Below are 23,324 nucleotides of genomic sequence, written 5' to 3' on the forward strand. Positions count from 1 at the left end.
TTTATAAACTCTTACATAAAAAAAATCAAAGATTGGGTGCCAATAATTAGAAAATAATTCACAAAAAGGACAAATGTCGATGAGAACGATTGCAGGTGAGGGGATGTCGCAGCGCTCATCAAAGCTGGCTGTGATATGAAAACTTGGAATCAACATACAACAGCCACTTTGTGAGCGACGCAGCCATCCTTTTTTAATGTTTCTTCGGCCTGATCTGCTCTTTCTGAGTCTTCAAACTGATGAGAAAAACGGCAACCCAACTCGTCAAAAATGGCTGTGATATGAATGTCAAAAACAACACGCCACAACCAATTTGACGATTGGATCGCGTTCCAATGTTTTCTGCAAAATCGAACATCCTATGGTAACTATCTGAAATCAAGCTTGTTACAAAGAATCAATACATACAAAGCGAGAAGTTGAGCAGCAATTAGTAAACAACAATAACAACAACAAACAAGAATGTAGATTAAGAAGATTATCTTTCACGGCGTCAAATTATCCGCGTACTATCCAAGAACGTGACGATCAATTCTGCGGGCCAAGCTCATCAAAGTGGCTGTGATATGACTCGAAACATTCCACAACCAATTTGATGTTTCGGACCGCAAAAGTACTTTTGACTGCTTCTTCCCTGCGTATTTTTACTCTCTCTTTCTCGCGCGCGCGCTCTCTCTCACCCTCCCTTTCTCTCGGTTAATTTTGTCCTCGCTCTCTCATTCTCCGACTTGTCATTAAAAGCACACAACTCGGTGAAATCGGACACAATTTTGCTCATCAAAGCTGGCTGTGATAGTCTATCTCTATGACAAACCAACTTTGATGGTAAAAGCATGCCCGCAACTCCTGCACGTTGAGGAGTTCACTTCCCACATTCTTCTACAGAGATTCTTTCCTTTCTTTCTCTCAAGATTCTTTCTCCAGTTTCTCATCATTTGCTTCCTCGAGTTCCATCTAAACGAAGTGAAAAAGATCTGTTTTTCTACAGTATCTCTTATCCGGAATACGCTCTTCATCATTTTACTTTTATCTTCAGAGAATCATTACTCTTTTATGTAAGGAAGTACGATCCTTCTTGGTGAATCAAGATGTCAAGTTGAAGGTAGACGAACGCCGCATGAAAGACAAGGTAGTGAGACGCGATTGCTCGTGAACATCTCACTACCCATGTCTTTCACCTGGAATCCGCACAGGCTCTTGTCTTTTTCCGCAAATCTCTAAAATTCTTACCTTTTTCAAATTAACCTTTGTCTCTAACCTCTAACGCATAACATATAAGTCTTATTTTCTTTTGAAATTTACTTTACAAATTATTTTAGCCAGAGAGAAAAGTTACATTCAAGATATTTAAGAAAGACAGGAAATTACTCAATAAAAAGAGGATTGTAGAAAAATCAACTTACAACTATAGCTGTATTGAGAAACTCGATTTGCATGTAGGTCATCTTCAGAATCACAGGACAGATTTCATATTCTAGTTGTTTCTTGCTCAGAATTCCTCGTTCGACTATAGCAATCAGGGCTGCTTGTGCAGTTTGTCGCACCTGTAACAGATTTAAATTATTTAAAACTTTGTGAAAATGCAAACTTGGTAACATTACATTGCATTCCAAACAAAGAAGGTCTAGGATAAACTTAAAAACGATGTTAAATCGAAGGTGAAATTTTTACAAATGCAATACCTGGTTATCGGAGTCGCGGAGATATTTCAGGATGATCCCAAGTATGTAGCGGGATACAACGTCCCCAAAAAGATGGGGCGTTTCCTGACACATTATCACCACATGTGGAAGCTGTTCAACCAAGTCCAACCTAATTGATGGTTCTGTAAATAAAATAGTCGTATTTTAATTACAAACGTATTTTTAATTCTTTATAATTTTACGAAACTAAAGAAAATGCGAATAATAAAACCATAATATATTTATATTCTATCCTATTTATCATGTTTAAAATTGTAATATTTTAATATAATGCAAATAAGTTTTCAATGCTTGAAGGTGAATTCAGGGTGACTGAAAAACTTAATTAAACAAATTCCCTGACTTTTCCCTGATATCTGTTTGCATTTTTGCTGGCCATTGATATTCTAAGCCAAACATTTCAATCTTGAAGCATTTTTACAATAGAATTATTTGTGGATGAAATAAAACAATCAAATTAAAGATTAACATTTTTTTCTTATTTCAACAACAAAAATTACATTAATTTTAAAGCGAAGAATTTTCTACGAAAACCGTTGAATTTTTATTCTGCGAATTCCGTTGACTCAAAAAAAAAGTTTTTAATAAAATAATTGAACTTTAACGACATTTTTGAATTTTTAACCAAATGATGGAATTTTTTAGAAGACAGTTCCATTTTAAAAAGAAGAAATTACCTACATATTAGTTTAACCTGTAACAAAATACTTGAATTTTCTACCTGCAGAGATCAAATTTCAACATGAAAAGATCCTTCCATCTTTAAACATACAGTTGAATTTTTAACAAACACAATGAACTTTTAAACAAGAATTTTGACAGAATAGTTTAGTTCTCAACTAAATACTAAAATTTTTAATACAAGGAGATTCAACTTCAACCAAAAACAGTTGCATTTTCAAACCAATATTTAAAGTTATGAGCAATAGAAAAACAATTTTTTAAAAGACAGTTAAATTTTCAACCCGATAAGTTGAATTTTAGACCTCAAAAAGATGAATTTTCTACAAGAACATTAATCCACCTAATCTCCACGAAAAATGTGCTAGTAAATACTAGAATTTTAAATATACGAAGATAATTTTTTTTTTTAAATTTAATAGTGGATATTCACAAAAGTGTAATTTTCTATAAAAAAAATGCAATTGTCAAATAAAAAAAGTCAATTTTTAACCAAAATTTGAAAAGTTAATTTTTCGGTAAAAGAATAATTTACAAAAAAATAGTTATATTTTCCACCATAGAGATAAATTTGGAACCAAAATGATGAAATCTCGAAACAAAAAGATAAATTTAATAGAAAAAAAGATTAAATTTTGAATCAAAGAGATGAAGCTTCAAACATAAAAATATGTTTGTAACAAAGTAGTTCAACTTTTACTTAAGTATTTGAATTTTCAAATAAAAAATATAAATTAATAAAATAGTTCCAGTTTCAACCGAAGAGATTAAGTATCAACTAAACTGATTTACTTTTCACTGAAATATTAGAATGTTTAGTTAAGAAAATTAATTATCAATAAAAAAAAATATTATTTAACTTTTAACCAGAGATGAATTTCGAACTAAAATAATGAATCTTTAACAAAACATAAAGATTTTTTAACAAAGTGATTTATCTTTCAACCAAGTAGTTTAATTTTCAATAAAAAATATTAATTTTCAACGAATAATGAAATAGTAGATGTTTCAACCAACAAATATTTTAATTTTATATCAATAACAGTTAAATTCAACAAAAAAAAGACGAATGTTCAACAAAATAGTTGAATCCACTACCAAAGAAGATAAAATTTTAAACAATTTTAAATTGAAGTTAGGATTTTTTAAATTTATTATCCTAGAGTTATATAGAAATTGCCTGACTTTTGCAAGATTTTTTTTCAAAATCACTGACATTCCCCTGATTTCTAGGTTTTCCCTAACCTACGAGGCCCATGTTAATTATATTAATTAATATTGTACCTATAATCATTTTATTTTTATCAGTGGAAAAGCTAGAATTTTAAAATACGATTTTTTAAATCGATTTTCCATACAATTCAGATATGAGGAATATAGAAATATTTTTTAATTTGCGTATGTATGTGCATTTGTAGATAGATCTGTATTTAATTTTAATATTTTCAAAAGAATAAAAATACGTTTTCGTTCGAAAGTATGAAATGAAACCCTAAATTGTAGTTTCGTTCTTGCTTGAGGCAACCTTAGCATTTTGTCTTCAGCTCACTGAACTGAGTGAGACTGTAAATTTATAGAAAATTCCTCATTGTTTTTGAATTTGCAATCAATCATATACACGACCCTCCATTAAATGTCTTATAGAAACCTATAGAAATGAACAAAAGGATATATAGAACCATATAGTGATATCGAAATTTTATACGGCTCTATATATGGTTCTATATATCCTCTTGTCTATTTGTATAAGTTTCTATACGGTATTTAATAGAGGGGGCTGAACTTCTCGTCAAGATTCTATTGACTTTAAAGGAAAAAGAAGATCGGAATTCCTCAACAAATTTTTGACCAGAACAGTAGAAAGTTTATTCCGAAGAGAGAAAAGCAAACACCATTCTCACAAAAAGATCAAAATGCATTATATAACAAAAATGTTTAAACCGATAAAACAAGAAACAAAAATGGCCAATTTTGCTCTAACTATTTCTCCCCATTTCTTCGAAAATCCGTCATTCAAGGAATCGAAGAGATTTCTCAAAAATTCATAAAGCGTAAGTCATGCGGTCTTTTTTCCTTTAATCTGTTACACTTCCAGGAACGAAGGATGCAGTCTATTATCTATGAGGATGGTCTTTTCTATCCCTTAAAAGGGACAAAACCTGTCGGCAATGAAACCATTCTCAGGCACATTTGAATCCTCCATAGATCCTTGACGGAAAGGGAGAAGGAGATAACTGAGAAGAAGAAGAAGGAGAAGAAGACAGAGGGGTGCCAAGGATTCGAATGCCTCAATGAAAAGAAACGCCGCAAGCGCCTACTACCTCCCCGACAGCTAGCTTTTGCAGATTAGGGGAAACTCGCACCTTTTCTTTTTTTTAAACCGGATAGGGATATTCATCCAGAATTTCCAGACTTAAAACAAAACAAATCTTAATAGTCGACTAGAATTTTTATTTTATTTTAATCAAAAACTTCAAAGGGTGGGTGGTCACTGCATAGAAAAATACTGGCTAGGTTATCCTTAATAAATAAGGGTAATATTATATGTGCCCTAAATTACAAACAAATTGCATGTTTCCAAAAATTGGATACACGAAAAAAATCAATTCTGTCTAAATAGGAATTCTTTTTACATAATTTATTTCTTACACTTACATAATATCAAAATTTTACAATCTCTTAAAATCAATATCTTTTCGCGCGGCAAAAATATAGAATTATACTCACAAACACAAATATTTCACGAAATCCTAAAATCGCCTTTCAACAGTACGTGCACAAGTTTGAAACCAAAATACATATTTGGAATTTTGTAGAAAATTATTCTTCGAAATGAGAAAAATGCCATGCTATCCGAACTATAAAATTTGGGAGAACGATACAGCTGTAGGGAAGGCGTGGGTGCAACTGGTTGGATTTTTAGTTTGACGCACCAGTCTACACCGGCTGTTTCCAGTTTTTCTTTGGCGGGAAGCAGAAAGTCTATCCCCACTTAAGAAAGAAAATGAGGGAACTGGCGGGATCAGGGTGTAAGAAACTGGTCCGAGTGAAAAGGAAAACGGGCGGTGAAGCAGATACCGTCCCGAAATGCTTTTCGCAGCACGTGCCTGTCATCTGCTCTTTAGAATGTCAATTATAGAAAAAGAATATTCTAGCGCCAAAAAAATATTAGAATCTTATTGCAGTATTTCACTGAAAATATAACCCATAGATATTAGAATTTTTTTATCGTATTTGAAAAAATTCGACCGACCTAAGGTAATATTTAATAAATAAAAGGTTTCAATTTCCTCAGTATGATTAGATAATTAACAGTAAATTTCAATAGTTCTTCGAATACTAATAATTGAAAAAAGAAAAAAATATTTAAACTCTTAGGTTACTTTGTTCTAAATCTTAATAAACCGTGTTCAAAATGAAGCCAAACCAATCTAATTGGAAACAAAATTCGGTCATTTTTTTGCCAGAAAAATGATCCCATTTTAGATCAATTTTAACCTCTCGCAACAAAAAAGTAACAGTTGAATATATCAAAAAAGGTGAACGAAACAATTGCATTTTTTGCCAAAAACATGAAATTTCTACGAAAAAGTTTTAAATGTATGCATGAACACCGTTCAATTTTCAAGAAAATTATAACATTTTTAACCACAAGACAAATTCTCAACGAAAAAAATGGTAAAATAAACTTATATTTAATTATACGTTTGTAAGATTTACTGATTATGAACACATGTTTTCTATATCTAATTTCATTATTGTTCCACGTCTATTTAATTCACAGAATTTATATGTATTTTGATTCCCAATATTTAAACCTTAGTATGATTATGTTAATATTTTTTGCATGTTAAAAAAAACAAGATTTTCTGATTCTGGGTAAAAAAATATGCTTCCATATAAAAGTAAAATCTTTTATATGGAAGCATACTTGTAAGACTTTTCCAAAAAAACCGCATTGTTAATCTTAACGCAAAAAGGGGGTGAAACTCACAGTTGCGATTGTGTCAAAAGGGGCCGATGATTTTGAAAAAAAAAAAAAAAATACAGAGCTAAAGAAAAAAGTTGTAAATAATTACTAGTTACAACCGTGCTTTGATACACTCTTCCTGCTTCCTCAACCAGTGCACCAGATCGTAAGATATATCCACATCCTGCCCGACAACCCCACATGAAGCCAGCCTCCAACCATCGATCATTATGTGGCCTCCTTATCTATCTCATCCGCTAGAGCCCTGCACCAGACATCATCCAAAAATATCAAAGTTTAAGGATGCTACTTTCTATCCATCATCCCCTAAAACCGCTTAAAGGTGCACGATATTCTTTCTCTATCCATATGGCAGGGAGGTCGTATTTTGTTTCCAAATCACCCAAAGGAAGAAGGGTCGTACGGGGTTAGACTGGGTCAGGAGTAGCATTTTTTTCTACTTCTACCTAGCACGTGCCTTCTTCTTTATATCAACCACCCTTATTTATTGCTTCAGATTCATTAATCATCCATTCTGAAGAATCTTTCGCAAAGGCTGGATAAAATAAAAAAATCTGTTACTCGAATGATTTCAGGGGTCACAGAGGTTCACTGATTCATTTTTTTGTAAAAATAACACCTTCCCTGATGAAAATGTAAAAAGGGGACTCAAGGTGGATTTTATTCACTATTAAAAACTTTTGATATCATTCTTCTCGTTTCATCTGACTGAAAGTCTTTTTTTTAATGCAAATTCGTCTTTTGGATTGAAAATTCATATCATTTGATAGAAAGTGTACTGTTTGCTTGAGGATTCAACATGTTAAAAATTCTTATTTTTTGGATATTTTAAATAAAAATGAAAATATTTTTTTGTTGAATTGTCACCTATTACATTTTTCGTTAGGAGCCGTCCATAAATGACGTGGACGATTTTTTACCATTTTTAATCCCCCTGACTCCTCTGACGACCTATACTTATTTCATATTTTATGAAAATATGGATAATCTTGGTAATAAAAAGCTATCAAGCCAAAAGAAGCTGTGAATTGGCTCAAAATTCAGTTTTTCGTTAAATTTAACTTGAAGTTTACTTGAATTCAACTGGTTTACATTTTTTTGAGAATCAATTTTTTTAAATAAGAATTGAACTATTGCTCAATTCAATTCAATTATTCAACACTTGGATTAAAATTTCTCTATTTTTTTTTGAAAATTTCTATTTTTTTATAAATTCAGCAACTTGATAGTAACCAATTTATTGAATAATCTTCTTTTTTGTTAATACAAGTCTTTGATTTAAAATTAAAATGTTTTTTGTTGATCTATCAACTATTACATTTTTCATTAAGAATTCAGCTTTTTTTGGTTGAAAATTCAAGTACTAGATTGAATGATGAAACGCTCTGTTAAAAAATTGTTTGTCTTTTTGTTGAAGATTCATCACATTAGTTGAAGTTGCATCTACTTTCTTGAAAATAAAATTGTTTACTTTAAATATTAGAAAATTTGAATTTAATAATAGTAGCCCCATAAATTTTATTCAAAAGAATTAACTCCCCTATTATAATTTCGAATAATATAAAAAATATATTAAAACACTAAAAAAAAGGGGGCGAAAAGGGAAAAATCAGGTCAAAATTCTTCATTTTAGGCGTTTTAAATACAAAAACGGGACGGTTTGTGATTCCAGTGATTTATTTACATTCAAATACATGTTATTTTTTTGTATTAAATGTTTTATAAAACTATCAATATCCAAACCATGAATAACTTAAGATGTTAGTATTATTCAGGAAATGGCATAATTCTTCTCTTCCAAAACACTCTTAGAATACAAGAAAAAAGTGCCTTCTGTCATGCTCCTTAATTTTTTAAACCCCCAATCGAAAAACGTACTCAAGATACATTGCATATGGTACTAAAAATAACAACAATTACTCAAAATTCAAAAAAGTTTCTTAATAGAGAAAACGCTCATATTAAGATCTATATTTTGTGACTTTTGCGAACTTAAATCGAAAAAATGTATAACCTCAAGCCTGGTTAAGGCTCCATTCTTTAAGTTTTAAACAATAATGTCGCCTCTAATATTTCTTTTGCATCTTCCGGGGCATTGAAGTATGATTATTGCCCGAATCAGCAAACGTTTCACGTTTCTGAGTTTGCCGAGAAAGAAATGGGCTGCTTAGGAATAGAGCAAATAGCTCGCCCTGTTCCATTTCCAGAGAGGTAAAAACATTAGGGAAAAGGGGTTGGCAGTGGGCACGCGCTATGGGGGTCCTGGCGTCTTTGCCACCATATATAAAACATACTCCGACATGTAAAGCTTCCCGCTTCATCCTTATTCTCCTCGCTCGGGTCTTCTCGCTCTCATGCACTCGCACTCGAAGCCATCGATGACTTCCGGTTAAGCACGTGCCCCACCGGAAGTACAGGGCAGTCTTTCGTCACCTCTCTCCTCTTTTTTCTTATCAACCAGCTGCATTCCCTGCCTGCGTTATTCTCTTAAAAGGAACTGAGTCTATTTTTGATCCCGAGTGGGATGTATCTGTTGTGACTTGAGTCGGCCTTCTTTAGGTAAAGACAATTTTAGGCAAAAAATGTCGCCACTGAACTTTTGAAAATATTAAAATTAAATACAGCTCTATCTACAAATGCTCTGCATATTTAATGTAATCTCTTTTAACTATAGTAGTTAAAATAAAGTTTTGATATTTCACAGCAAGGCGTAACAGTTTTCGATAGGTTGAAAAAACCAAACGACATTTTTTGACAATTGGTATAATTTAAAAATAAAAAATTGTTGAATCAAAAAGCCTGAATGAATCAATTTGACTTGCGAATCTTAAAGATGAAATGATTTTGTATTAAAACTTTTAAATACAGAATTGAAAAAAACTTTGCGTCAGGCTAAAGCCCTCTATTAACTTACTTACACATAAGAAAGATCATAAAACTTATTCTTATTAAATATTCCTTACATTAAATTACAAATATACTTGGCATTAGACATTGAAACGCACTCATCAAAGAAATTAAAATGGCACAAGAAAGACCCAATTACATATCTAAAAGAAAAATTAAATGTACAAGTAGAAAATCGTAACTTTAAACACAACATTTATTTACTAGCATAAAATATAAAGATATTAGTGCAAAAAAGTAAATTACTACGTGAAAATTGTCCATACTCGTGCGAAGCAAGCGTAAAACGACATTTCAGTTCCAGAAGTCTAGACTTAGTTCTGATTTGCGAGTCTTGTGCATGTAACAAGGATTTGGCTCAGTTCGATTTTTTTTCAATCCTGTGGCACGACGAATATAATCTCAGTTATTTGAGTTATTTAAGACTTTTCGATTAATTATGCAAAAAATTAGGCAAAGGTGCAAGCAAAAAACTAACTGAAACTCAAGATTCAATTATTTAAATTAAGCTGTAGTCAGATATCACATCAGAACAATGCGATCTTATAAGTGCAACAAGTTGTTGTTAATTGCACTCGTATAATTTTCACACATTCTGTTAGATGGCAAAATGAGAACATAAAAGCCAGCTTCTCGTGCGAAAAACGTATTTAGAAGATAGAGGTGCAACATCGTAGAATTATCTGATTTATCAAGAAAATTGAAATCCACAGACAAAAAAAAGGAATAATAAGCTACACGAGTGTGTCAAAATAGTTAATTTATTTACAGTCACTTAGTTGGAAATGGAAGCACCAGTTTATTTTCTATAATATTTCCATTTTCGGGATGCGAAATACAAGAGCCAACTGTGGTTTTTTTTATTTAAACACCAGTCACTGCAAACATTTTATGAAAAAAAAAAAGAGAAAACCAGTCACGGACTTCGTCATATGAACCAAATGAACAAGTGACTGTTACTTCATCTTTTCATGTTTATTTTATTAGTTGAAATCAGATAAGGCATAGAGAAAACTCACTAGAGTAATATTTATCAGCTTACGTAAGTGAATAAAGTAATGCAATTAAAATTTTTTATATTTTTAATGAAATACCTGGATCGCTGACGATCTGGTGAACGGTATTGAAAACCTCGTCGACATTTAATTCGCTATTTGTATCCACGGCGGACTTGAAGTATTCCAGCAAGATCCTGCCCACCATTTGTCTGAAAAATAAATATAAAATTGTTAAAAAATTGTAATATTATTTTTATATATTTTAATGATATTAATTGCTCTCTTTAACTGTTTTTATAACATTTAAGAGCTGTTGATAGATTCTAAAAAAGTCAGTAAAGAAAGTAACATACACTTGATCCAAAGTAAAACAGATATGCGAATATTCGCAACAAGGCCGGTTGAGAACCACTATAATGTCTCAAGTGGTTGAAATAACTACTAATATACAAAGAAATAAAAATTATATGTATCAATTTGAAAATTTAAACTCACTGAATTGAAACCCTTCATAATAATAAATAAAGGGATATCTTAGCTTTATACTGTAATAATTAGCAATCATAAATTATAGAAGGCAAGAATATTATATATACTTTTCCGTAGAAAAGAACGACATTTTGGTGAAGTTTGCCAAAATTTTCAGTTTTACAGGCTGGTCGCAAAACATAATTTGAAAATCACCTAACTTTGCAATAAATTGATTTTATCCAAGTTTGTTTCTCAGACTATTATCATTTAAATACAAGGATTTGAATTGCAAACATTTTTAATATAGAATCTTTTATGCGTAGAATAGGAGAAATTAATATCAAAATTTAATATTTTTAAATGTTCAATATTCTGTATAATTGACTGAACTTACTAAATATTTCAAAAATTTCAATAAAAAAAAACTCTATTCAGTCACTTAGTAACGAAAAATATATCAATTTCACAAACTTAAACAAATTAAATGTCACCACTTTTATCGCGGGGAACAATTTTCATTTCTTTTAAATTTGTTCTCATCATACGAATTACGAATAAAAATAGTTTGTTATAACTACTCACAGCCAAACATGCTGCTCTCTAACACAGGGGAATAGGACATTTTTTACGAAAATAGGACAATAAATTCTTTTAAATAAAATAATTATACAGTTTCTACATTCTCAACATTTCAAGTCGAAATAAATTGAATTTTTTTTAAATAGTTGAATTTTCCACAAAGAGAGATGAATTTTCAAAATTTCGATCTAAACTTTTAAATTTTCAATCAAATGTTCGAATTTTTAAATAAAAAATATTCAAATTCAAGCAAATAGTTAAATTTTCAATCCAAAAAGAGTAACTTGCAAAAAACAGGTGAGTTTTCGAAGAAAAAAGATGACTTATTGAACAAATAATTTAATTTGAGAGATCTGTATTATCATCGGGGATGGTAATGATCAATCAGATCATGGACATAGGAAAAAAGGGACTAGGCATGCCATTGCGGGGGTGATGCAATGAGAGGGGAGGTCCGCCACCTTTTGATGTCCCGCGACCAACATGGCAGCGCCCACATGTTTATATTTTCATGCACAGTTTGTCGGCAAAAATGCTCGTGCACATAATCAAATGGCACATCGTAAGATGCCAAGTTACGATGGCATGCCTAGTCCCGTGTTTCCTATGTCTATGAATCAGATGAAGATACTAATTACATTACGTGAAAATAGATCTACACTATAGATCTAAGATTTTCCTCAAATTCATAATTTTACGTTTTCTAACATTTTTTAAAACGAATTTCATGTGTGAAAAATAATGTCATGTTTAACCCAATAGTTGAAGCTTCGACATAAAAAGGCAAAATTTTAAAAAAGTAGTTAAATTTTTAACCAATTAGTAACATTTTTGAGCCAAAAAGGCGAATTTTTTTAGAAGAGGGTTGAATTTTCAACAATAGAAGTTCATTTTCAAACAAGAAGGATTACTTTTCATCAAGAAAACATGTCCTCTACCGAAAAAGATGAATTTTTAATCGAAAAGACGATTTTTCTACATAAAAAAAGTCGATGTTCAACGAAGAAGGTTGAATTTTCGACCAAAAAAGATAACTTTATAACAAAATAATGAAATTTGTTACCAAGCAGTTCCATTTTCGACATAAAAAGGCAAATTTTCAACCCAAAAGGATTTAAATTTAACAATATAAACAGTTGCACTTTCAATCGAACAGCTGAGTTTTCAAACCAAAAAGACGAATTTTTTAGAAGACAGTTAAATTATATTAACCTGACAAAGTGAATTTTCAACAAAAAATAAAATTCTTAATTAATACAGATGATTTTTGAACTAAATAGTTAAGTTAAACAAAATATTTTTCAAACAATTGAACTTTCAATCAAAAGAGGGGCACTCGCAACAAAATATTTATATTTTAACCAAATAGTTGAACTTTCAACAAAAATGATAATTTTTAACAAATAAAGATGATTTTTCAACCAAACACTAAACAGTAGAATTTTAAAGCCAAGAAGAATTTTCAACGAAATAGTGAAATGTTTGCATGAATAGTTGAATTTTCAAACCAGACAAATTTTCTACCAAAATTGTTCAATTTTTACCCAAATAACTGGAATTTCAACCAAGAAAAATGACTAAACAAGAAATATTAATTTTCTACCAAAATAGCCGAAATTCCAACCGAAGAGAATGAGTTTATTTAACTTTCTATTAAAAATAGTTTATTTTCTAATTTGATTGCATTAATTCAGTTCCTATTAAGGCGAAAAACCAAGAAAATATAAGTTTCTTGAAAAGAGGATTTTTTTTTAATGGAAAATTATACATAATTCCCGGTCCACATAAAAATGCCCTGTTTTTCCCACAATGACAAGACACGCAATTGTCTTAAATTTCATCTGAAGACTAATTCTGTAACTTTCAGATCAATAATTCAGCGTATCAAGCAACTTGATTTTGAACTTTTGAAAAAATATTTTTGAAGAATATAGTTGTGAAAAATATTTTACATGGGGGGATAGATGTTTTAGGGGCGCAAATAGTGACTACGGCGAAACTCCCCCTGAGCAACATATAGCTTTAGTAATCAAATCCTGGAAAGAAGTCGGAAACTGGCGCCCTTCCATTCAATGGACAGTGGAGGGGAGATAAGTGGCGTAGAAAGAGGTGGCGTACCAACGAGAAATCAGTTTGCGACCCCACCGTAGGCTTAACATGTTAAAGTGGGGAGAAGACTTTCTCCAAACTTGTCGGAGACCGCCCGCCACGCCTACCTCACCCGCGCAAACATGGCCGCCGTGGTTTACTCGCTCGCCGTGCTAGTACTCTTTTCACATCGCACTTTACTGCTCCTCCACTGTGCTCTCCGCCATTTGCGTAAACGCGCCGACTGCGTCGTGCATGCGGTTCTCCTTGAATTCTAACCGCGTAGTGCGTGAAAAACTCGCATCCTGCATCCGCTTTTCCAATTTCGCGCCAGATGTTCAAACTTCAGATGTACAGATTTCACTTTTGGGGCGCAACAGAAAGATCAACTGGGAAAATTATTAGTTGCCATTTTTGTATTTTTAATCAATCTATCTTATAGAATATTTCCTTAAATTATCAATTGAATTGATCATTTTCCTTTAATTTTTTAAGATTTGTGGATTCGCTTAAGAAGTTGACAGTATGTCTATCTTTATCGTTAAAAAATCAAATACCATTGCATAAAAGGACCTCAAACAGGGAAATAGGGTAATTTGCCATGAAAAAGATTAAATATTCTTTTTTAAATATGTGGAAGAGAAAAAACAATTCTTTATATGTAGCTGGAAAACAAACGCGCACGATTACAACTCTTTTCTCACGCAAATTTTAAATTTAAATATAAAATTAATATTATACCAAAATTGTGTATTTATAGCATGTATTGTCTTAAATAATTAAAATAAAAGCAGGGAAAATATTTTTGATAATTTATAAAAATTGATATCTTAATGTTAGAATTAATATCTAAAATTTTTGACAATATATGAAAAATGAAACCAATGCTCTTTTACTAAAAAATACCCATTTCCGACAAACAATATTAACATGACCTAAAATTATTGAAAATTGTAAATTTAATCCTATTATTTTCCAAATATTGTAAATATTTCTTGTAATCTAATGATTTTTTATTACAAAAGCAATTTAATGTGAAAAACACTAATATAATATAACGCAAATGACTCCAAGATTGTAAATTTTCTTTCAAACCGAATGTACGTTTTATGTTTAAAATAACATTTTTAATCAAACGTACTGGTTTTATCCATCGAAAATGTTTTAAAAAAATCAAAAATGCCATTTTCCTGGATAACTATAAGCCTCGAGATTAAAATAATGTTAAGAAGCAAAATTGCTTATCTCAAAAAGATAAAAACATTCTCTAGGTGCCCATTTTATTGACAATACGCATATTTTCTCTTTTAAACGTACAAAATGTTGTTAAAAATAAAAAAAAATCGATTTTACAGACAAACTATGCAAGATAGAATAACACAAATTAACAAAAATTGTTCACTCACAAAAAATTTACAATCTTGTAGTTAATTAATTTTTGATAGGATGCGTAGTTTTTTTTTATACGTAAAAAATAATATTAACAACGTATCAAATTAAATTTTTGAAATACCAACACAAGATACGAAAAAAATGAACAGACAAAAGTTCTTCAGCCAAAAGAAATTGACAGAATTGGTACAAATAACTTTTTGATATGAGGACGCGTAGTAATAAATTTTCTTTTAAAATTAATGTTTTTGGTTAAAATAACCGAATTACGGTGAAAAATGCTAACAATCCAAAAAGTTGTAAATTTAATGACTGAATGATAACCTGCAAAATTTGATCTTTTTTCAAAAAATAGTTTCAAATTTTTAATCTTCTCAGAAATTTAATGATTTTTGTATAAAACAACCGATTTCCGTTAAAAAAAAGTTAATATAATTTTTAATTAGTTTGAAATTGTCAATTTGCGATGTAAAACGCCAATGTAACCTAAAATTGTTTAAAACAAGTTAGGAATCTTTTTTTTTAATCTAATGATTTTAAAGTGTCGAAGCAAGTAAATTTGATTCTTTTTTACAAAAATAATTACATTTTAATTACCAAAAACAGGAATTAAAATAAATATGTTTTATAATGGCCTGACACTTACTAATTCAGGGCCTCAGCAAAATTTCTATTAAAAAAAAAGTTCTAATTAAAGTCACCAGACGCGTCCGGTTAAAAAATTTCTAGTTATTTTAATCCAAAATTATGGTTATGACAAAAAAATTCTAGTTAATGAACTCTGATATTTTCTGGTTAAAGCTATTCTGTTTAATATTTCTAATAACCGAAGTGTCGCGATCTTGTGTCGATTTCCAGAAATCTTTCTATAGTTTCATGTCATTTTGCTGGATGTGTTAATTGACAATTTGGCGTAAATATCCAATTCTCGAACAATCGTGATTTGTTAATGGTATTTTCAGTTATATAAGTATCAATAATTATAGTGAACCGAGAATTTAGCTGTAAGAAATTGCGCGTTTTCTGTCCAAACACCAGTGCTACAGGAATACTTCCAAACCATGGATTGCGGGGTTGGTGCAGTGAGGGGGGAGGTCCGCCATCTTTTGATGTGCCGCGACAAACATGGCAGCGCTCACACGTTTATATTTTCATCATGGACATAGGAAACACAGGACTAGGCATGCCATCCTAACTTGGGCGAGCGGGGTTGAATCCACAGGAGGGGGGATTCCATGAGTGGGGCGAGCCGCCATCTTACGATGTGCCATTTGATTATGCGCACGAGCATTTTTGCCGAAAAACTGTGCATGAAAATATAAACATATGGGCGCTGCCATATTTGTCGCGGGACATCAAAAGGTGGCGGAACTCCCCCGCATTGCATCACCCCCGCAATGGCATGCCTAGTACTTTGTTTCCTATGTCCATGATTTTCATCCACAGTTTGTCGGCAAAAATGCTCGTGCACATAATCAAGTGGCACATCGTAAGATGGCGGCTCTCCCCACTCATGACCTCCCCCCCCCCCCCCCCCCCCCCGGTGGAGCCATGTCTAGTCCCGTGTTTCCTATGTCCATGTTCCGAAACAAACTGATATTTTTTGGGTGTCTGCAAAATATTGTCGAAAATACTAACATTGTAGACCATAAATTAACGAAGCGAATATTAAGAATTTTGGTATTGACCAAGTGATCGACATGCATATTATGTAAAATCACGAACTAAATAGTCTTAACAAATATTTTCAGAAACAGAATGCATCAACAATATGCTATGCTTCTGCTTCGAGTGTTGTATCTATCGTCATTTTATTAATACATATATTCACATATAGATTATACAGCGACGATATTTTAGCGAAGCGAAACATAGTTGCTGCCCTTTGTTGTCGGTAACTTTTTTTAGATTATCGTCTTGGAAAATGTAACATGTGGTCCATGTGATTTCATAAGGGATTAGGAAGATTCCATGGAGGTCGAAGAGTATCGAAATTATATAGTCGAAAATCGATGTCTACCAGAATATCTGGTTGACCTTACCAGAACAGGTGGTTGAGTTTACCACAATATCTGGTTATTTTGACCAGAACATTGCATTCGTCATCTACCAGAAAACTGTCTAATAAATACTTCTGGTTAACCTTACCAGAACGTCTGGTTAATTTACCCAAACTTCTGGTAATATTAACCAGAACATTTTCAACCAGAAATTTATTTATAACCAGAATTTTATAGTAAGGTCATATTTAACACTCTATTCTAGTTGAATTAACCAGAATTCTGGTTGGTTCAACCCGACTTTTTTTTTTTGAGTGGATGATTTAATGCCCATTTTTCTTGATCATTTATATTAAAAGACCACAAAGTAAAATAGAATACTTAAAAATGTTAAACCTTAAATTCATGAAAGTAATTAAATTCAGAAATGAACTCAAATTCAGTAAAAATATATCTGGATTCAAGTAGAAATTTAGTACATCTCTGAATTGTACTGTCAAACGGGGTAAATTTGGACATTTTTGAGTAATTTATACGATAACTTAGGGATGTCCGAATTTATCCCACATGTCCGAAATTATCCCGTTTGACAATATCCTTCAGAATTTATAGTGCAACGACTGAAGGTATTTTTTTTACTGTACGGAAATTGAATCTTGGAACATTTTTCCATGATGAACTTTTTATAAATGGATTAAACGAAAATTTAAATTAAAACCTGACACCTTTTTTAATTTCCGGACATTACTTGACCTGCGGCCACTAGTAATTAAATAAAAACTCCTATTGATTATCAATAATATTTCTTATTATACAATTATTTGTGTGCATTTATGAATGTCGATATTGCTGACAAGTCGACATTTTTCAAGAAAAAAATTATATTAAAGTTATAAGCTAATATTTTTGACTAAATCCCCACTCAATTGTTTTTAAATTAAATAAACAAACCAAATAGTTAATAAATGTTTTTCTCCGAGTAATAGAGGACTTTTGAGTCGCGAGAGGCATTGAGATGATAAAAATAATGAAAGAAATTGTCCTTTCTTAAGTGTAGCACCTATAACAATCACCAATACATGAAAATAGTTTATTTACTATATACTAATTTCTTAAATTTGAAGAACAATTTGATATTTTCCCCACAGTATAGTTATTCCATAATATGTAAGGATAGAATTTATAATTGAATTTTAATAAAAAAAGAACATATTCGACATTTTATCCAAGAAAAAGTAACGTGTAAGTGGAAGAAGTTTTTTCTATGGATTAAAATTTCCGTAATCATTTTCTCCCCCTCCGAATGTTTTGAACAGCAGCATTTTGGAGACAAATGGTTTATAGTATGCATATACATGTTTTGTAATACGGACGCAACTTAACCGCGATTGATGGCACACATACAAGATTCGCATTGGACCGCAGGAAATGTCATACTAGAGTTTAATCAAGTTTCCTAGGTACACCACGTTCCCAATTCGACCTCCATTTAACTTTAAACATAAATACGGGGCGAAATTGTTAGCTGGAAAGGCATAGAATAGACAATTTGCGATGGATTTTCTTAGTATGCATAAACCGATATTCAACGCGTCAATGCATGTGAAATAATTTGCATTAAAATAATTGCTGTTTATTTATTAATTTCACACCCATTTTATTTCCAGAAAGTAAAATCACTTAATAGGTGAAATTATTGCGTTTCATTGAATTATAAAATAATATTATAAATATTTGCAATAAATATAATTATTTACAAATTAGATCTTTAAAATTCAGATCTCAAAAGGGACTGAAAGTATTTCTTATAATTACTGCACCTAGAAGAAGTTCTCTATGAATTAGCTAAATCATTTTTTACCCCTCCTCGCGTAACAAGATGTTTTAAGAAACCAAGCTCAAGCTATGTCATGTAATTTTCACAAACTTTGTCATACATGTTATTGCATACCTTTCAGTTACTTGCTACCTAAGACACCTAATGACCTAAGATACCAACTAATTCAAAAAAATATTATTAAAATTTCTTGCATGTATATTAAAACAGACAGAAAATCAAATTGTAAAATTGCACCCCCCCCTCCCCCACTTAACATTTTCACGGACGCCCCTAACCAAAAAAAAACTAATACGTAAATTATAGATAGCCCCAACGTGAAGGGTGTTATTTTGAACGGGGTAAACTGTACCGAAGTAATTAATATTTATTGCCCGTGCCAAGATTGTTAAAATGGGTACCTTCAAATAATCTATGATGACGTCGGCTTTTACGATTTATTGTTCAAACGTTAACATCCTTCTTAAACCATGCGTGGCATTTTTTATAATTAAAACGTGTATATTATTACTTGTATCATTTACTAATATTAATGTTTAATGTAATAACATTAAAAAATAAATTCTTTATTATTACAATCTTAATTTCAAAATTATTTTTGTATTAATAAGAATATATGTATTGTTGCATAAATGAATCTATACTATCTATAGGCGGGTCACGTACCCTCTAAATCTGAATCAGTGAAATTTCACTAATTCAAATAGCTAGTAATGGGTCACTGACAATCAGTAAGAGATTGCTTATTGATTCAGTGAAATAACCACTTTTAAGTGTTGGAAGCATTGTAACATATCAATTTAGCAATCATAATAAAATAATATTTTAGTACATTCAATCAAAGAATCATAGAAAAAACTTAAAATCCGCAAATCTGATCAAATATTAAAAAAGGTGAATAGTTCAGATGCTTTTTAATGACAAGCAACCTCACATATTACTTTAATTCCAAGATTGGACTATAATGTAAGAGCCCGTTAAGTACTTACTATACGAGTAAGAGTATATTTATCTCGTAGTTAATTTAGCAGACTTACAGACCGAAAATTAAAAAATGTATTTCATTAAGGAATCCTTCTCGCTACTTAAGCAAAAGAGTAACAACAACGCTTAACTTAAATATTTAGAGGCTATGATTCACATGATTTACGCTGATGTTACTGAACTGATTAGTGAATAAGTCCGAAAACAATGATTAATCAGTGACATGTCACTGATTCATATTTAGATAGTATAATGCATCAATTATTTACCAACGTTAAGTGGCCCTTATTTTGATACATGGTCCTAAAATAAAAAAATTGTATATTATTCTGATTGTCCTAATGATGCTAATCTTAATAATATAGAATATAATCATTACAGTCTTGAGAATTCATAATATTCAGAAATTTTAAACTTCACATGCATTTCGGTCTCCGCCATTTTTACGCAAGCCGTTTCTGCCACTAAGTATCCCTGCTTTTCAGCATTATTTCATGCTAAATTTGGCCAATTATGTATATGTACCTGTAAAATTTTTACGCATTAATTTGAGAAAAAATCATTACAATTATTTTGCATTAAATTTCTTTCTCAAATAAATCTGAATTAGTAGGAATTTCGAAAGTATTTATAGCTGTTCAATTTAACCAACAATTTACCATTCCATTTTTACGTAATAATCCAAATGTACTATTTTTCTGAATAGTATAGAGAATAACAGAACAATAATCTAAATGCACTATTATTTACTATCAAATTCTATCCGTCATACCGAATATGCCAATTTAAATTCTTAAATTCTTTTATGGGTATTGGGAATGGTTAAACTACGATACGCCACCTGGTAACGAAAATACGAAATAGAAAGATATTTTACAATTTTAAAAATGCATTTTAATTTGTGCAAAAAAGGTTTTAGATGGAATTTACATCTTATACAGTGAAAAAACACATTTACTATTCAAAAATTTGATCTGAAAGTTAGGTTAGAATTCGTATTTCAGTTGTCTATTATTCGTATTCTTGGCATGATATATATATATATATATAGATCAGGTTTATCGCTACATAAATTAGTTCAAGTTTATTTAAGCTTAAAATGCATTAAAGTTTAAATGAAATAGCGAAATACTTTTTTTTTAAACATTTTTAACATAAATGTGTTCCTTTACTATATAAAAAGGGAATTTTATCTAAAACGATTTGTTTCCGATAAACATTTGTTTTTAGTATTCAATCATTGTATTATACTTCAAAAAACAATGCAACGTTGTTGTAAATTTTTGTTAAAAACGTAAGAACAACATATAGGACATTTCAACTCGAAAAAAATAAATTCTGGTAAGTAAATTTAACCAGAATTCTGATACTCAGAACTTTGGTTAAAGCGGCAGGATTTTTTCGGACAAGAAGAACTCTGTACATCTTAAATGCGGCTTTGAAAAAACATTGTTTTTACACATTATAGGGTGAGAAGTTAACTGAATAAGATACAATATTTTTCAAAAGTAATACATAATATAATATATTCAAAGATAATGGGAGTTTAATAAGTTTTATTAGCATGCGGTACTTTTTCTCCGTGTATACGAGAATCAGTCGAATTCTACAGAAAAAGTATTCATTTTCACTGGTTAATCTAGTCAAATCAGCCTTCTACGTCTGAATTAGTAGTTATATCTTAATGAAATAGTAAGAAGTAATCTTTCAATAGCTTTAGTAAGTATTTTTATGAATCTTTAATATAAGTGCTTACTACGGCAAATGATTAACGAGTTCTCACTATTTCATTAGTAGAGAACTACTAATTCATATTCATGCAAAAAAACATTGTTTTTTGGTGCAACAAAATGTTTTGTTAACCCAAACAAATTTGTGTTCGACAAAAAATTTTGCCATGCTATCAATAATTTAGATCTTTTGCGATAGAATATAGAAACCTACATTTTTTGACAGTGATAATAACCCAAATGTAGAGCTTTTAGGATAGGAATGCGGTATGCCAGATTTTTTATATTATTTATAATAATTCTTTATTATCTTAGAGAGTGTATGTGTGGCAGATAAAAAGGTACTTCATCGCATGGTTCAAGAACGAAGCACTGTCTGCACACTGTACAAGACTCGAAAATCGAACGCTCGTCGCGTGTGTTACAAAAAGTTAATTTGCTTCTTCTAAAATGCAGTAAAAATAATTTTACGTTTTTATTGGCGAAAATAACGAATAACGTGAATATTGACGCCAACGATGAGTTGTGTTTTTATTAATTCATAAGGTGGTTTATCATTGTTTAGTTGTTGGCAATTCACGTAGATTTATTGCTTTTTACATAGGAGCATTTAATTTAAATAACACGTAGAATTGACCTAACTTAAATTTAGAGGGTAATTCAAAAGAATTACCAAGTTTCAAATTGTTCTAATGGTGCATATAACAGCAGTTATTTTGATTAAAATGTACTATAAAAGGTGTGTTGAAAAAGGACTCATAATACATAGGAAATGGCTTTCCGTTCAATTGTCCCACCTTCGGATATTTTGTAGTATTAATGCCCCGATTAAAGTTACTCTTACAAAAAAATCTATAGATGAAAAATAATTTGTTGCGAGCTCATTTAAAAAACTGTAATAATTATCAGAACACAGTTGACAAAGAAAATATATAAACTGTATAAATATAAACATATAAATATATGTTCTATAAAGCCCTATAGCCCTATATGATGGTTTCTTGTCTACTTCCACTACTTCGAAGAACCGGAAGTCGGCTGTTATCTCAAAGCACCCGACGCGGAACAACAAAGGACACTATATCTTTGCTGAACTCTGACTATATATCAAACTGCGTTTGAGAGTTAAACAGTTTAAATGATAGAATATAATGCGAATTTTTAGGTACATTTTAGTACACTCATCAAGTAAGAACAAAACATGCAATAATGAAAATAATGTTCAGAAAAATTTTTAATTTACAATACACTGTAAGAAAAGGTTGTGGAATTTTAGTACGCTAGACCTAGACGTATGTAAAAAGTGGAATCATGCGCAGCGGCGTGAAATACTCTAAAAATGTTGAAAATAGCACAAAAGTGTAAAATTCTCAACTGGGCTAAAATTTAATATGTGATGTGAAACTAAACAACAGAAAGTCGAAAATTTCTACAAAATATCAATTTGAATCATTAAGATCATATTAAAAATATATTTATAATTAAGCAAGTGTCGCATAAAATTTATATCGTATTACAAGTCAAAATCAGTCACTTGCATTTATTCTTTCGCCGAAAGTAAGCAAAAAAGTTTGCACACTAAAATGCACGCTTCGCTTATGATTTGCGAACAAAAGAGCGAAAAAGAAAGCTTTATCGCCAAAATTACACAAATGTGGAATATTATACAAACGAATCTAAAATTACTATAAAGTGGAGACATTTTCGTTAGAAAATCGAAATTTATGCGCAGGCGGTAATTTTACCAGGCTAGGGAATTTTACTACGTAGACTGTAGAGCGTGAGTCCTTTTTTTACACACTCTGAACGTAGTGATTTTTAACAGGCCGTATGAATTCATACAGTCATAGAATTAAGCCTGTAAGAAACCTCATTCTAGACAACACGTGGAAATATGCTTTCTAACTTGTAATTTTAATGCGTCTAAAGTGACATTTTATATGTGTACATTTACACTTTGAAG

General features: G+C 31.0%; 1 protein-coding gene across 4 annotated transcripts in view; it reads right to left on the reverse strand.

Annotated features, from left to right (window-relative positions):
- Nucleotides 1-23,324, reverse strand: part of LOC117177542 (serine/threonine-protein phosphatase 4 regulatory subunit 1-like) — a 414,898-nt gene that overhangs the window by 7,859 nt on the left and 383,715 nt on the right. For all 4 annotated transcript variants that reach the window (XM_033368334.1, XM_033368333.1, XM_033368332.1 and 1 more), the window contains 3 exons: nt 10,377-10,489; nt 1,683-1,825; nt 1,404-1,544 (listed from right to left, as the gene is read on the reverse strand). In XM_033368334.1, the coding sequence (XP_033224225.1) occupies nt 1,404-1,544; nt 1,683-1,825; nt 10,377-10,489 (397 nt within the window). The remainder of the gene's footprint in view (nt 1-1,403; nt 1,545-1,682; nt 1,826-10,376; nt 10,490-23,324) is intronic.

Source organism: Belonocnema kinseyi, chromosome 7 (assembly GCF_010883055.1).
Source record: "Belonocnema kinseyi isolate 2016_QV_RU_SX_M_011 chromosome 7, B_treatae_v1, whole genome shotgun sequence".
NCBI classification, from domain to species: Eukaryota; Metazoa; Arthropoda; class Insecta; order Hymenoptera; family Cynipidae; genus Belonocnema; species Belonocnema kinseyi.